The sequence below is a fragment of the Mustela lutreola genome, chromosome 17 (genome assembly GCF_030435805.1).
Source record: "Mustela lutreola isolate mMusLut2 chromosome 17, mMusLut2.pri, whole genome shotgun sequence".
NCBI classification, from domain to species: Eukaryota; Metazoa; Chordata; class Mammalia; order Carnivora; family Mustelidae; genus Mustela; species Mustela lutreola.
Window position 1 is genome coordinate 41,374,113 of NC_081306.1, and position 15,317 is coordinate 41,389,429.

Consider the following 15,317-nt stretch of genomic DNA (forward strand, 5'->3'; position numbering starts at 1 on the left):
TTATTAATGAGACTGCGTACATCCCTCCCCCCCCCATACTAATTCTTTGAAATCTAGTGTGTATTTTTACACTTTGGGTATATCTCAGTTTGGACCCACATTTCATGAGCTTGATAGCCACAAGAGGCTGGTGGCCACTCTATGGGATGGTGCCACCCTAGAATCAAGCCAGTTGGACCTTTAAGCCTGGGCTCTAGCATTCACTTGGTGGGTGACCTCGGGCAAGATTCTTTTCCTCTTCCGTGTCTACAAAATGTGCCCATAATTTCTACTTACCTCATAAGATTGTTGTGAAGTTGAAATTAGATCCTGACGCAGACCTAGTACTTACTAAATGTTACTATTATTAGCTAATTATGATAAATATCATATGTAAGTTATTAAAAGCGTATTAAGTTATTCATTCCCGCCCCATGGCTTTTCTCAGAACTGGTGTTCTTCCCATCTGTCATCTGAGTTCTTTTTGTCTCTTTGGGGACTACTTTTTTCCCCACTTCCCTTTAACCAGCTTCCTGGGTGTCCCTTTGTCAGGATTAGGATAAAGCTTCAGCCTCAGAAAGATCTATCACAACCGTCAGCATTCAGCATCTCTTGCCTGCCCTAGGAGACATCTTTGTATGTCTTATAAAGATTTATTTATGCCTCCAATGAATGTTTTTTTTTAAGATTTTATTTATTTATTTGACAGATAGAGATCACAAGTAGGCAGAGAGGCAGGCAGAGAGAGAGGAAGGGAAGCAGGCTCCCTGCTTAGCAGAGAGCCCAGTGCAGGGCTCGATCCCAGGACCCTGGGATCATGACCTGAGCCGAAGGCAGAGGCTTTAACCCACTGAGCCACCCAGGTGCTCCCCAATGAATGTTTCTGGAGTCTGTTCCACCCTCCTGGAATTGGGACCACCACGAATAGGGCATGGTCCTTGCTCTCCTAATGCTCTCAGATCCTGGGGGACATGCTGGGTCTTGGGTCACTCTGATACAGCAAGTGTTTCTAGAATGAGAGCTTCTGCCAAGCATTGTGCTATGTGTTGAGGTTATGATAGTGAGTAAAGAGACATGGTCCCTCACAGAATGCTTGCAATTAGTCACAGAAATTACCATGAAGGTGCAATCCTAGTAAGTCCTGGGGAAGAAAGGTACCCAGAACTGTGAGGCTGACCTAGTGGGGGGGGGGGTTGCTCTGAGGAGTCTTCCCTAGAAAGCTGTGGCCCTTGAACTGAACTCTGTGTGCTGGTCGCATAAGAATAATGTAGAAAGGAACAGAAGAGCATTCCGGGGTGAGAGAGCAGCATGTGTTAATGTCCTGTGGTAGACAGGAATATCTGGTAGGGGATAGGATGAGGGAGAGTATGAGCAAGGTTAGGTCTGCAGGTGTGGTGGGGAAGGAGGGAGGGCCCCAGGAGCTATGGCGCTGTGACTCTGGATCCCTTGCTCCCAGCCTGGGGCAGAGTGGTTCAGCTCCAACTGCACAGAGCGTTGCCGCTGCAGGCCTGGCAAACGCATGGAGTGTAACTTCTCCCAGTGCGGGCCGCACACAGTGTGTCAGCTGAAGAATGGCCAGTACGGATGCCAACCCTATGGTGAGACCCTCCCACCTGTCAGAGTGGGTGGGACGCCAGGGTCCCAATCCCTCCCTTGGCCAGAGGAACCGGGGCATGCCTCTGGGTGGGCAAGGGTGGCCTCAGGGCTTAGTTCGTCCTTTCATGCACTGCCCACTGGCTCCCCTCCGCAGGCACTGCCACCTGCACTGTGTACGGGGACCCTCACCAAATCACCTTTGACGGGAGACACTTCAGCTTCATGGGCAAATGCACCTACATCTTGGCCCAACCCTGCGGCAACTCGACAGGTAGGGCCCTAGAGGTCCCTGGGCCAGGGGTATAAGGTCAGAACAGCTGGGCAGGGGAGCACAGTGGGTGGCAGGCAAGGGCTGGGAGTGGGGGCAGAGCGAGGAGACACAAGATGGGAACAAGACCTTCTGCAGAGTGAGGCTTGATAGGTCCACCCCTGAAGCAGGACCTTTGCAGGATCAGACTGGGGGGGGGACAGCGCACGGTAAGACACTTCTCTTTATCAGCTGTTTCCTGGGCCCGCGTTTAGCTAGCACCTGCCCAGAATATTGGCGATAGAGGGAGGAGAGAACCCTTTACAAAATCTTTGCCCTGGAGAGTGTCCCAGTCCCTTAGGGGAGACAAAGTCTCAAGAGAGTTTACAGGTGATTCTAGAAGCAGGTCGACAGTCACATCTGGGTCCCGCCTCCCCTCTCAAACTGCTGACCCGGGGTCTGGGGGGACCCCTCCATCCCTGCAGTGCCAGGTTCAGGGGACACTCAGAAATGCTTGTTGAAGGACGTCTGAGTGGCTCCGTTGTTATGCGTCTGCCTTCAGCTCGGGTTGTGATCCCAGGGTTCTGGAATCAAGTCCTGCATCGGGCTCCCTGCTCAGCTGGGGGTCTGCTTCTCCCTCTCCCTCTGCCCACCTGCCCCCTGCCCCCGCCACTAGTGCTGGCACAATGCGAGCTCTCTCTCTCTGATAAATAAAATCGTAAGGCAGGCAGGCAGGCAGGCTTGCTGAATGAACCCCTGGGTGCTCTCCATCCCGCTGCCCACCCAGAGCCATTCTTCAGGGTGGTGGCGAAGAATGAGGGCCGAGGACAAGAAAGCATGTCCATCCTGAGCAAAATCTACGTGATGCTGCCCAAGGTCACCATCACGCTGCTTGGGGGCAGGCGCGTGCTGGTGAGTGTCCTTTTTTTTTTTCCCCTTCAGTCCTGCCGGTGCCTCCAGGGACAGACAGCCTCCAGAGCATTCCTCCTGTTACCGAGGATTGCCAGGGAGGGCTGTCGTGCCTTCCAGCGCGGACGCGGGTGTCTGCGGGGGTTTCTCCTTGACCGCCCCCCTCTGTGTGAGTGTCTCTTCCCTTGACCCCCACCTTCCAGGTTGGGAGTCGGCAAGTCACCCTCCCCGCCATAGCTTCGAAAGGCGTCTTCTTGGCTTTAAGCGGGCGATTTGTGGAGCTGCAGACGGTGTTTGGTTTGCTGGTGAAATGGGACGGTGACCAGCAGCTGTATTTGAGTGTGCCCAGGTGAGGGGGCACAGGCTGCTGCCACGTCTTCCTGCTCTGTTCTCCCTCCCTCTCCCAGGACCTTCGCCCACCCCCCACTCCCCTTCCCTTCCGGGCACTAGCTCTTAATGGGGGAGGGTAGGAAACACCTCACCTAGGCTGAGGAGACAGTGTGATAATAGCAGGCTATACATACAATGCTTTGGGAATGTGCTAGAAGGAGTCGCCTGCCCTTTCGGAAGAGTGGCCTCTGAGCCCACGGGATGTGAGCGGAAGGGGACCAGGCGGGCATTATGGATGGCTCCAGGGTGAGGGGCGGGAGGTCCTTGTGCACTTGGCAGCTGGTTCGCACCCTGGCTCGCAGCCTGCACCTGTTAAGCCTCTGCTCTGCCCTTCTCTGCCCTGGTCCCTTGGGCGATGGGAGCCCCTTCTCTCCGTCAACGCCGCCTCCCCTCCCCATGGCCCCAGCACCTACTCCAGGAAACTCTGTGGCTTCTGTGGCAACTACGACGGGGACAGTAGCAATGACAACCGGAAGCCAGATGGCAGCCCGGCGCAGGACATGGAGGAGCTGGGCAACAGCTGGCAGACAGAGGACAAGGACAAGGAGTGAGGACATCCCCACCCCCACCCACTGCCTGCTCTCCTGCTCCTTCGCCCTTCTGAGAAGCACGCACCCTGACCCGCATCGCCCCTTTTCTTCTTTCTCCTCTCCTGCATCCCCCCCCGCCCCCGCCCCCGTGTCTGTCATTCTTCTCCCTGTCCCATTCCGGCCAAGTTCACGAGCTTCTTGCCACCATGCTCGCTCCCACCTCTGCTGCGCTCAGGTGATACAGGGCAGCCTCCCGGGCTGGCTTAGCCTCAAGCCTCCTTTCGGCCTCGGGGGTTCCGACGCCGTCCGCTAGGGGCTGCTGTGAGCTGCGACACTGCTGGGGTTGGGGCCCTGGGCGGGGATGGAGGCGAGCCTTGAGGGCACGTGGGGTGGGTCCGTTCTAGGTGCCAGAAGAACCCGGCAAATCCTCCGTCTTGCAACCAGAACTTTCTGAACAGCCTATCGGCATTACAGTTTTGCGGACGGCTCATGGATGCCCGTGGAACCTTCGAGTATGGAGGGGGATGGACGGTAGGGCTGTGAGAGGGGGTCACTTGGCACCAGGGCTCCTTCCCTCTGACTTGGCCTCTCTCCTCAAGGGCGTGTCTGCCTCACCTCAAGGCCTCTCTGTTCTTCAAGAACTGCGTGTCCGACATGTGCAAATTCCAGCGGCTGGAATCAGGGCTGTGTACCCACATGGCAGCCTTGACCGAGATCTGCCAGGACGCTGGCTACACGGTGAAGCCTTGGAGGCGACCCCAGTTCTGCCGTGAGTTGTGCGGAGCGGCGGGGGCCCTTCCTTCACAGGCTGAGGGGGACCCCTGGTGGAACCCCTTTGCTTCCACATGCACGCAGGGAAAGCTGCGGTCAGAAACATGCACTGAGAAAAACCACACTCCCTGGCAAACTCGGAGCCCTCTCCCAGCCTCTCCAGGCTATACGGAGCAACGCACGTCTGTGTAGACGCATGCCCAGGTTGTCCTCTGCACACAGAACACGCGGACTCCCGGCATGAGTGGGAGCGCTGTGACTGCCTCATGGTCCCCTCACAGCCTCGTGGAGCTGGCTGTAGGGCAAGACCATGCCCTTCCTTGATCGAGGCCCCGTGGGTGTTCTCGCCCTGCTCTCCATCACTCTGACTGCTCACTGTGGGCATGTCTATACAGCAGCTGAGATGCTCGGATCTGTCTGCTCCCTGGGGCCTGCCTCTTGGTTGCTCCCTGCAGGCCACTCTCCTCGGTCCTGCTTCTCCCGGTCACTCTCTGCTTCTCGGGATGGGGCAGAAGCCTCTAGCAGGGGGCCCTCCGAATGGTGGCCTCCCAACAGACTTCGTTTCCTTGTCTCTGTCCTGCCCTCGGCTCTTCTCATGTCTGCTTCTCCCTCCCCCAGCTCTGACCTGCCCACCCAACAGCAGGTACCGTCTGTGCGCCCCGCGGTGCCCCGCCACCTGCTTTCCCAGCTTCCTGGGCATGTCCTGTAAGAACCGCTGCGTGGAGGGCTGCGAGTGCAACCCGGGCTTCGTGCTCAGCGGTCTCCAGTGCATCCCCCAGTCCCAGTGCGGGTGTCTGGAGCCCACAGTGGGCTACTTCAAGGTGAGCCTCTGGCACTGGGTCGCTCCGCTGTGCCGCCTCCCGTTCTGGAGTCTGGGCGAGCCCGGGTGCGGGACAGAAGGCCGGGAAGCCACTCCGTGTAGACAGCTTGGGGGAGGGACGTTCGGGGCCAGATCTGCTTCCCCATTTCTTTCTCCAGCTCTGCAAGGGAGCCCTAGCAACTTTCTCCCCACGCTGCCTGCCCGCAGAGCTGAGACCCCTGGCTCTCTCCTCTCCATGCCCCAGAGTCCTTTTCCCAGAGTTTCTCATCCTCTGAGGGCCTAGGCCCTTCTGTGTCATCTGCACAAGCACAAACATCTTTCCAAACACCATGGACCCCTTTCTTTGCAGAAGGACTTTGGCGCTGATGTGAGCCCCTGTCCACACACTCCCTTAGAGGCAGCATTTGGAGCCAGACCCTCGTCTGCCGTGCTTCTCTCTTCCGTCTTTCCCTCTCCCTCACCTTGTCCCTGGGAATGGCGTCTGTCACAGCCCTCAGCCCGGCTCCGGGCTGGCCCGCTGAACCCTCTCTCCGAGCCTTGCTCTCATGTCAGCGTCACCTTCTCTGCAACCCCTTTGTCTCTGCTCTGCCTCCCAGCCACCATGCCTGTCGGGAGTCCTTCACCTGCTCTGAAGCTCCGTTCAAATGCCGCCTCCTCCTTGAAGCCTCCCCTGATAAGCAAAGTCAGAAGGCTTCCCTCTACACTTCTGTAGCAAGTCCTTATTTTCTGTGCCAACGGCAGGAAACTCTCGTTGGGTCCCCTGTTGTCTTCTCCGGGTGCATATCGTGTGGGGCATCTGATGTATTAATTTATTTACTGGCTCCCCTCCCCGCCACACACACACACACACACACACACACACACACACACACACACATACCGGTCTGGGTTGTGAACTGTTGGGGGCAGGGACATTGTTCATCCGGTTCATTCCTGAATCCCTAACATCTATCTAGTGCAGAAAGAGAACCATCTGTTGAGATAGCAGAGGAGCATACAAGTAAATGACTGAAGACATGGGCAAAGGCCAGACTTTGCAGCTAAGCCTGGAGCTTCGGCCTGATGGGGATGGCTCCATGGTGAGGAAGTTGCCGTGCGCAGGGAGTCAGACCTGGAAACCATCTCTTTCCCTCCCTCCCTTCGCCCAGATAGGGGAGCAGTGGTTCAAGCCCGGCTGCCAGCAGCACTGCACCTGTGAGAGCAACAATAGGGTTCGCTGTGTGCAGTGGAGGTGCCAGGCCCAAGAGGTCTGTCGCCAGCAGGACGGCATCTATAGCTGTCATGCCCGCGGTGAGAGCCAGGTGGAAGTTGATGGTGGGGAGAGTGGGGCTGGGGGGGGGGGGGACTCTCCATGTGGCCTCAAGCGGGGGCACGGCTCTACCCTAAAGCAGGCACCCCAGAGAGCTGGGACCTGAACCGGGGGGCGGAGCGCTGAAAGGCATCAGCCCAAGCCACAGCAGCCTCTTCCAGAGCTGGTGAGGTTTGGGCAGTCCTCGCACTTGGCCTTTCCAGACCAAGCCGACCACACGGAGGAGCTGAGGGTCCCTTTCCATTCCGACGCGGACTGGCCGGGATGGCAGCTCAGGGCTCGGGGGTCCGCGAATTCCATCTCCTCCACCCCAGGGGCCGCCACCTGCAGTGTCTCAGGGGACCCCCACTACCTGACCTTCGACGGAGCCCTGACCCACGTCACGGGCACCTGCACCTACGTCCTGACCCAACTTTGCCAGTCGAGCTCGCTAGAGAGCCACTTCGCCGTGAGCACCACCCACGAGTTTCGCGGAGGGAACCTGGAGGCCGCCTACGTCAGAGCCGTCCACGTGCAGGTGTTCAACCTGAGAATCTCACTGGTCAAAGGCCACAAGGTCGTGGTGCGTGCCTCCGCCCACCTCCCCGGGCCCCGCATCCCCAGTCGGCTCCGCGGTTCTTCTCAGCCTGTCCTCGCGGGAGCGGGTCCGGCTTCTAGATCCCCTGGCGGTAGCTCCCAGCAGACCCAGCCCCGATTTCAGAGATGCGTGGCCATCCCTGTCTGATCCCTGGCCCTGGGCCCTGTTGTCCTTGTCCCAAGCGCCTTTCCCCCACCGTCCTCCCTGCCTCTGTAGCTGAATGGCCGCCGGGTGGCCCTACCTCTGTGGCCTGCTCAAGGCCGGGTGAGCATAAGGCCCAGTGGCTCCTTTATCCTCCTCTACACGGACTTCGGGCTTCAAGTTCGCTATGACGGGAGCCACCTGGTCGAAGTGACGGTGCCGTCTTCCTACTCCGGCCGCCTCTGCGGGTTGTGTGGTGAGCTCCCCGGGCATCTGCGGCCGAAGCGGGGACAATGGGCGGGAGTCTGTCTCGGGCCTGCTCATCTCTACATTTAATTAGGTGAAGAAGAGATGCACCTTGGTCTGTTGAAGGAAGAGTGGACGTAGACTCTTCCGGGAGGCAGGGGAGTGGTCCCGGGTTGGGTCTGCTGGTAGGGTGCCTCAGGGAACCCTCCCTGGCCCCTCCTCCAGGCAACTACAACAATAATAGCCTGGATGACAGTCTGCTCCCCAACAAAACGCTTGTGGCCGGCTCTGACCATCTGGGAGTCGCCTGGAAGTTACCAGAGTACTCTGAACCGGGGTGAGCCAGGAATGCGGGGAGCTGGACCTGGGGAGAGCCCTCAGCGGGCAGCCTGGGGGGAGATTCTCCCTGCATCCCGCATCCCGCATCTCTCTGAGCCTGGAATCTCCCGCATCTCTCCCTCGCTCCCATTTGCTCCCGTGTGTACTGATCTCCAAAGAGAGCCCTCTTGGGAAGTCCATCCTGAGAGCCAACCTGGTTCCTTCCTGCTGCATCTTCTGACCTTACTCCTTCCTCCTTCCTACCTTCTCCTGTCCTTACCCCCCCTCCCGTTTCCCCCCTCCACGTCTGCGTCAGCGTTTGGGAAGTGTCCCCCAATTCCAGATTCCCGTCCATTCCCTTTTCCTCGTTTAGCTGCTTTGTTGAGGGGGCCAAGCCCTCCCGATGCCTGGGGGACAAAGAAGCAGACATCTGGAAAAAGAATTGTGATATCTTAACGAACCCTCTGGGTAAGCATCCCTTGCTAGGCCACTTTTTGCTCCCCTAGTGGGAAGTCGGGGAGGGCGACTGGTCAGGAAGGGAGGAAGGATGAGACACGAAAGGGAGGCAGAGCCAGGAAGAAGGCAAGCAAAGGGAAAGCCGAGGTGGTGTTCTCGGGCGTGCTGACGGATCAGTCTTTGTTTTTTGTTTTTTTTTTTTTTTTGTTTTTTTGGGGTTTTTTTGCATTTCAGATGGTGAGTTCTTAATAATTACGGGTTTTTAAATTTTTTATCTATTTATTTTGAGAGAGAAAGTGTGAGCAAGGGGCGGAGCAGAGGCGTGGGAGAGGGAGGGGAAGGAATCTCATGGAGCCTCCGCGTTGAGCACAGAGCCTGACACGGGGCTCGATCACACAACCCTGGTCTCAGCCCAAACCAATAGTTGGGTGCTTGACGGACTCAGCGCCCCCCCAAGCACCCCAAGAATTACTGGGTTTTGCTTGAAATGGGTGTGGAATTCGCCCCAACGTGGCGACGTGGTTCTTGTCCCTTCCGAGTTGACTCTCGGTACGTTGTTTCATTCTCCAGGACCCTTCTCCCGGTGCCATGCGGTGGTGCCTCCCCAGTCCAGCTTCGCCAGCTGTGTGTATGGCCAGTGTGGCACCAAAGGGGACACCCTGGCCCTGTGCCGGTCCCTGCAGGCCTACGCATCCCTGTGCTCGCACGCCGGCCAGGCCCTCACCTGGCGAAACAGCACCTTCTGCCGTGAGTGACCCAACCACCTGCTCCCGAAGCCTCCAGATACCTTTCTGTCTTCCTCTCCTTCATGTCTGAGTCTCTGCTCTCCCTTCATAGCCTGGCCCTCAGCCCGACAGGGAACCCTCCTCCCCTGCCCTCTTTCCAGTCTCTCTAAGCCGAACCCCCCTTCTCAGCTTGTCTGCCTGCCCTGGGAGCCTCCTCCATCTGACTCCCCCTCCTCACCCCACACCACGTTCCTCATTTGCTTCTGCGTCTTTCCCGTCTGACCTGGGCCAGCCCCGTTCCCTTTCTTCCTTACTCTCTTTTCCAGGAACTCTCCTTTCTTTTTAAATTCTGGTAAAATATACATAACATAAAACTTCCCATTTCAATGATTTTTTAAAAAGATTTTGTTTATTGATTTGACAGAGATCTCAAGTAGGCGGAGAGGCAGGTAGAGAGTGAGGGGAAGCAGGCTGCCCGCTGAGCAGAGAGCCCGATGCGGGGCTCGATCCCAGGACCCCAGGATCATGACCTGAGCTGAAGGCAGAGGCTCAACTCACTGAGCCACCCAGGCACCCCTAATGATTTTTTTTCTTTTTTAAAAGATTTTATTTATTTATTTGACAGAGAGAAATCACAAGTAGACGGAGAGGCAGGCAGAAAGAGAGGGGGAAGCAGGCTGCCCGCTGAGCAGAGAGCCCGATGCGGAACTCCATCCCAGGACCCTGAGATCATGACCCAAGCCAAAGGCAGCAGCCCAACCCAATGAGCCACCCAGGCGCCCCCTAATGATTTTTAATACCCAGTTCTGCGGTCTCCAGTACATTCACAGGGCTGTGCCCCCGTGACCACTCTCGGTTTCCAGAACTTTGTCATCTTCCCAAACTGAAACTCTGCACCCATGAAACACAGACCCCATCTTCTCCCCGTCCTGGCCCCGGGCAACCACTGTTCTGCTGTGTGTCCATGACTTTGACAACTCCGTGGACCTCATATAAGTGAGATCACACAGTATTTCTCTTTTGGTGAGCAGCTGATTTCACCTGGCATGTCTTCAAGGTTCATCCGCATCGGAGCGTGGGCCAGAGTGCCTTTTTTTTTTTTTTTTAAGATTTTTATTTATTTATTTATTTGAGAGAGAGAAAGAGAGCAAGAACATGAGAGGAGAGAGGTCAGCGGGAGAAGCAGACTCACTCCTGAGCAGAGATCCTAGTGTGGGACTCCATCCCAGGACTCCAGGATCACGACCTGAGCCGAAGGCAGTCGCCTAATCAACTGAGCCACCCAGGCGCCCCCCTGGGAGTGTCTTTTTTAAGGCTGAAAAATATCCCGCCCTATGCATAGACCTCGCTGTGTGTATCCATTGGTCTGAGGAACGTTCTCGGGCACTCTCGGCCCCGAGGTCAGGCAGCTAGAAATCACTGCCCTTCCTCACAGGGCTTTCTTCTGCTTTCTTTCTGGTTTCCTCTTAGCGCTGAAGTGTTCCCCCGGCAGCAGCTACCACCCCTGTGCCAACCCCTGCCCGGCCACCTGCCTCAGCCGGAACACCGCAAGAGACTGCCCCATGGAGCTGCCCTGCACGGAGGGCTGTGAGTGCCGGCAAGGCCACGTCCTGAGCGGAACCTCCTGTGTGCCCTTCAGCCAGTGTGGCTGCGTCCACCAGGACGGTTCCTACCACCCGGTGAGGGGCTAGACCGTGACGCCCCATGTTAGGGGGGCAGGAGGGCTCAGAGCCTGTGAAGGGGTAGCGGTGGGTGGGGCAGGGGGCCAGTCTAGGAGGCTGAGCAGCAAGTCCAGAAGCCAAAAAGGTTGAGGAAGGCTAGGGATGGAGAGAAGCAGTCAAGGGTAGCAAGCCTCGGGGGCGGGGTGTGCTGGTGCGTTGCGGGGCGAGTTCAGTCCGACGCCGGCTTCCGGTCTTCCCTTGGCTCTGCTGATGCCCACGTCCCACAGGTCGGGGAGAGCTGGTACCCAGACAACACGTGTTCCAGGCTCTGCACCTGTTCCACGCACAGCAACATCTCCTGCCGCCAGAGCACCTGCAAGCCAGGCCAGCTGTGCCGGCCCCTGGACGGCCTGCTGCGCTGCCGAACCTCAGGTAGGAGACCCTGGAGTGCGGCGGGGGGGGCCACCGGTGAAGTCCCGGGCGCCTCCTCTCTCGGGATCCCTCCCTCTCCCCCTCTCCCACCACCCACCTGTAGCCCCCTGCTCCCCTCCCTGCCTTCCTGAAGACCTTTTGTTGGGGGGCTGGGGCGGGGGATGCTGGCCCTGTGCCGTCAGGAAGGGCCCCTCGCGTTCCCTCGTGGTTCTCTCGGCCACGAGCTTTGACAGGACAACACCCCCCACCGGCCGCCAAGCCGCCTTCTTGTGGAGGCTGGACCGCTCCTCAGCCCTGCCCCTTCGCCAGGCGTGGGAGTGTGTCGCACCTCGGACCGCTCCCCGTACGTGACGTTCGATGGCATGCTCCATACCATCCAAAACACCTGCACTTACGTCCTGCTGAAAGTGTGCCACTCCACCTTGGACCTGCCTTTCTTCAAGATCAGCGGCAAGCACGGGAAGCGGAGAGGCCGCTCGGCTGCCTTCTACCTCTACCGGCTCCATATCGACATCTCTGACACCCGGGTCACCTTGGGAGAGGGCCACCGCGTGCTGGTGAGCTGGGCAGCGGCGTTGGGGAGGGGGAGAACGCCAGCCACGACGTCTGTCTTTCTTCCTACTCACCTGCCCTGCCGGCTTCTCTAGATCAACGGTACGCAGGCCACCCTTCCCTCAACCCGCCAGATCCGGGGGGTCAAAATCACGGCCAGTGGCGTCTACACCGTGCTCAGTGTCAACATCGGGCTGCAGGTCAAGTTTGATGGCAAGGGCTTCTTGGAGGTCCAGCTCCCTGCAGCCTACTACCAAAAGGTGGGGGCAACCCCTCGCTCTTTTCCCCGGGAGCCCGCCTCCAGAGGGCGCTGAGCCCTCTCCAGACCCAAGTGGTCATTCCCCACAAAGGAAGAGGGCTGGAAAAAGGGTGCCTTTTTCTTAGGAGTGGAAATGCAGGCGCCCACGAGAAAGGAAGGCTCTTCTACCTGCCCCTGGCCGGCCACTGAGAACCCCTCTGCCCCCTGCCAGGTCTGTGGCTTGTGCGGGAACTTCAATGACGAGGACGAAGATGAGCTCATGATGCCCAGCGAGGAACTAGCCCAGAATGACACCGAACTGGTGGACAGTTGGCAAGATAGGGAGTCTGACCCCAAGTAATTGTCCCCAAAGCCTTTCCATCTTCACAGGAATGCAAGCTGGGGTCCCAGACTATCCGGCAGGGCCTAGGAGGACCGGAGCCTTCCTGTCTGTCTGTACCTTGACAGAGGATGGCTTCTGGGTCCTGGGAACCTCTCAGGGGAGACATGAAAGTCTTCCCTGTGTGGGGGTTTCAGAACGCGGGAGGGGACAGGGGCTGCAGGGAACGTGGCCAGCGCTCATTCCAGCTTCCTGGTGAAGACCAGGGGGTCTTCCGAGTTACTGGGGAGCGCCAAGTCATTTTCACAGGTGCGGGCAGTGGCTGTCCCTCTGATGATCTCTTTCTCCTCTGCAGATGCCAACCAGATGACCAGACGGTCCAAGCAGAGATGAAGGAGAAGTCAGATACAAAGTGCAGGTTGGCTGATCTGGTCAGAGCCCAGGAGCGGTGCCAGACGGCCTTGCGGGCTCCAGCCTGGGCGAAGTGTGCCAGCCACGTCGTCCTTGGGCCCTTCCTGCTCAACTGTACCAACAGCCTCTGTCAGGGGGGTGGAAGGCTGAGCCGCGCCCTCTGTGAATCTTTGGAAACCTTCGGGGCCGCCTGCCGGGCCAAGGGCCTCAACCCCCCGATCTGGAGAAACAGCAGCTTCTGCCGTGAGTGGCCCCTACGGTCACTGCAGACCCCCACACCTCGTTTCTGTCTCTGTACCCCTTCAAGTGCCTGTCTTCCTTTCCCCTTGTTCCTCACCTGGGCCTGACCTCGTTGTTCCGATGTGGCTCATTCACAATTCCCTCGCGGCCGGCACCCCTACTACAGGGACAGCACGGGCAACTTCTCTTCGCCCGTTTTTCTCCAAAGGAAATGGGACGGTTACTCCTCTGCATGGCTCCTGCCTCCAAGGTCAAGTCCAAGCTCCTTTCGGAGATATCCGAGACCCTGCCGTCTGTCCTAGCTGGTCCTCTCTTGCCCCTTTCGCTGTGAGCCTGCCCCACCCCCTGCACCAGACCACCACCCCATTCCCCCACCACCGTACAGAGCTGGCTTTTTCCTCTCCCTGCCTCTATCCACATTGCTTCCTGCGCCTGGAAAGTTCTTTCTTCTTGTCACCTGGCAGGCTCCTGGGCATCCTTCTGCAGCTCTTAAAAATTCTTTTTCAAGTTAGAATTCATATACCGTGATATTCACCAATTTAAAAAGTATAAACAGTTTGCTGTTTTTGTAGGATTTTTTTTTTAAAGATTATTTATTTATTTTTTGACAGAGAGAGATCACAAGTAGGCAGAGAGGCAGGCAGAGAGAGAGAGGGAAGCAGGCTCCCTGCTGAGCAGAGGGCCCGATGCGGGACTCGATCCCAGGACCCTGGGATCATGACCTGAGCCGAAGGCAGCGGCTTAACCCACTGAGCCACCCAGGCGCCCCTGTAGGATTTTTTTTTAAGATTTTATTTTATTTATTTATTTATTTATTTATTTATTTATTTATTTTTTAAAGATTTTATCTATTTATTTGACAGATAGAGATAACAAGTAGGCAGAGAGGCAGGCAGAGAGAGAGAGGTGGAAGCAGGCTCCCTGCTGAGCAGAGAGCCCGACGCGGGGCTCAATCCCAGGACCCTGGGATCATGACCTGAGCTGAAGGCAGAGGCTTTAACCCACTGAGCCACCCAGGTGCCCCTTGTAGGATTTTTTAAAAGATTTTATTTATTTGACAGAGAGAGATCACAAGTGGGCAGAGAGGGAAGCAGAGAGACAGGGGGAAGCAGGCTCCCCTCCGAGCAGAGAGCCCGATGCGGGGCTCCATCCCAGGACCCTGGATCACGACCCGAGCCAAAGGCAGAGGCTTTAACCCACTGAGCCACCTGCGCGCCCCAAGAACTTTTTTTTAAAGATTTTATTTATTTATTTGAGAGAGACAGAGAAGGGGTGTCTTCTCTGCCCAAGAGAAGGGGTGGGGAAGGGAAACGGGAGAGGGAGAAGCAGGCTTCCTGGTGAGCAGGGAGTCTGATGTGGGGCTCGATCCCAGGACCCTGGGATCACGACCCCAGCTGAAGTAGATGCTTAACTGACTGAGCCACCCAGGTGCCCCTCTTTATTTATAACTTAATTAATTAACTAATTTTTAATTGGTTAAATTATTAATTTGGCCTCACTCCCGTGGGACTTGAACTCATGACTATGAGGTCAAGACCTGAGCTGAGATCCAGAGCGGGATGCTTAACCGACTGAGCCACCAGGTGCCCCAAGAGTAACCCTCTATTAGTGTTATGAGCTACACACGTCTTTCCAGTTCTTATTTTTTCATCTTTGACTTGTTTTGTCAGGTATATATATATATATATATATGTGGGATAGCGTATGTTAGTCTTTGTTCTGTGGCTTCTGCATTTCGAACCATAGTGACAAATACACATTTTTTAAAGTTAAAGAATTTGCTTGTGTTTTGCTCCAGCATTTTTATGGTCTGTCTTCCTTCCTTCCTTCCTTCCTCTCTTCCTTTCTTTCTCTCTCTCTAAGTAAGCTCTACACCCAGTGTGGGGCTACCAACTGAGCCAGCCGGGCATCCCACATTATAGTTTCTTTTCTTTTTTTTTTTTAATATTTAAATGTTTTATCCACAAGGATTTTTATCCTGCTGCACAATATAAGATACGAGTTACCTTTTCTTTTTGTTTGTTTGTTTGTTTGTTTGTTTTTCTTTTAAAGATTTTATTTATTGGGATGCCTGGATGGCTCAGTCAGTTAAGCCGCTGCCTTTGGCTCAGCTCATGATCCCAGGGTCCTGGGATCGAGTCCCGCATTGGGCTCTTTGTCCAGCAGGGAACCTGCTTTTCTCTCTGCCTCTGCCTGCCAGTCCGACTGCTTGTGAGCTCTCTCTCTGACAAACAAATAAAATCTTAAAAAAATATATATTATTTATTTTAGAGATGGGGGGAGGAGCAGAGGGAGAGGGAGAAGCGGACTCCCTGCTGAGTGCATAGTGCATAGCACCGCACCCCCTCCCAGACCACGACCCTGAGATCACAACCCCAGCCAAAATCAGGAGTCGGAGGCTTAATGGACTGAGCTAACTGGGCCCCCCC

The 15,317-nt window shown here is 56.5% G+C and overlaps 1 protein-coding gene across 2 annotated transcripts in view; it reads left to right on the forward strand.

Moving 5' to 3' along the window:
* Positions 1 to 15,317, forward strand: part of ZAN (zonadhesin) — a 32,459-nt gene that overhangs the window by 10,932 nt on the left and 6,210 nt on the right. For both annotated transcript variants that reach the window (XM_059154702.1, XM_059154701.1), the window contains 20 exons: positions 1,436 to 1,577; positions 1,730 to 1,846; positions 2,610 to 2,734; positions 2,935 to 3,080; positions 3,528 to 3,668; positions 4,056 to 4,163; positions 4,251 to 4,420; positions 5,041 to 5,243; positions 6,391 to 6,532; positions 6,866 to 7,113; positions 7,345 to 7,525; positions 7,741 to 7,852; positions 8,207 to 8,301; positions 8,860 to 9,036; positions 10,485 to 10,693; positions 10,963 to 11,107; positions 11,417 to 11,664; positions 11,755 to 11,919; positions 12,130 to 12,254; positions 12,593 to 12,891. In XM_059154702.1, the coding sequence (XP_059010685.1) occupies positions 1,436 to 1,577; positions 1,730 to 1,846; positions 2,610 to 2,734; positions 2,935 to 3,080; positions 3,528 to 3,668; positions 4,056 to 4,163; positions 4,251 to 4,420; positions 5,041 to 5,243; positions 6,391 to 6,532; positions 6,866 to 7,113; positions 7,345 to 7,525; positions 7,741 to 7,852; positions 8,207 to 8,301; positions 8,860 to 9,036; positions 10,485 to 10,693; positions 10,963 to 11,107; positions 11,417 to 11,664; positions 11,755 to 11,919; positions 12,130 to 12,254; positions 12,593 to 12,891 (3,298 nt within the window). The remainder of the gene's footprint in view (positions 1 to 1,435; positions 1,578 to 1,729; positions 1,847 to 2,609; positions 2,735 to 2,934; positions 3,081 to 3,527; positions 3,669 to 4,055; positions 4,164 to 4,250; positions 4,421 to 5,040; positions 5,244 to 6,390; positions 6,533 to 6,865; positions 7,114 to 7,344; positions 7,526 to 7,740; positions 7,853 to 8,206; positions 8,302 to 8,859; positions 9,037 to 10,484; positions 10,694 to 10,962; positions 11,108 to 11,416; positions 11,665 to 11,754; positions 11,920 to 12,129; positions 12,255 to 12,592; positions 12,892 to 15,317) is intronic.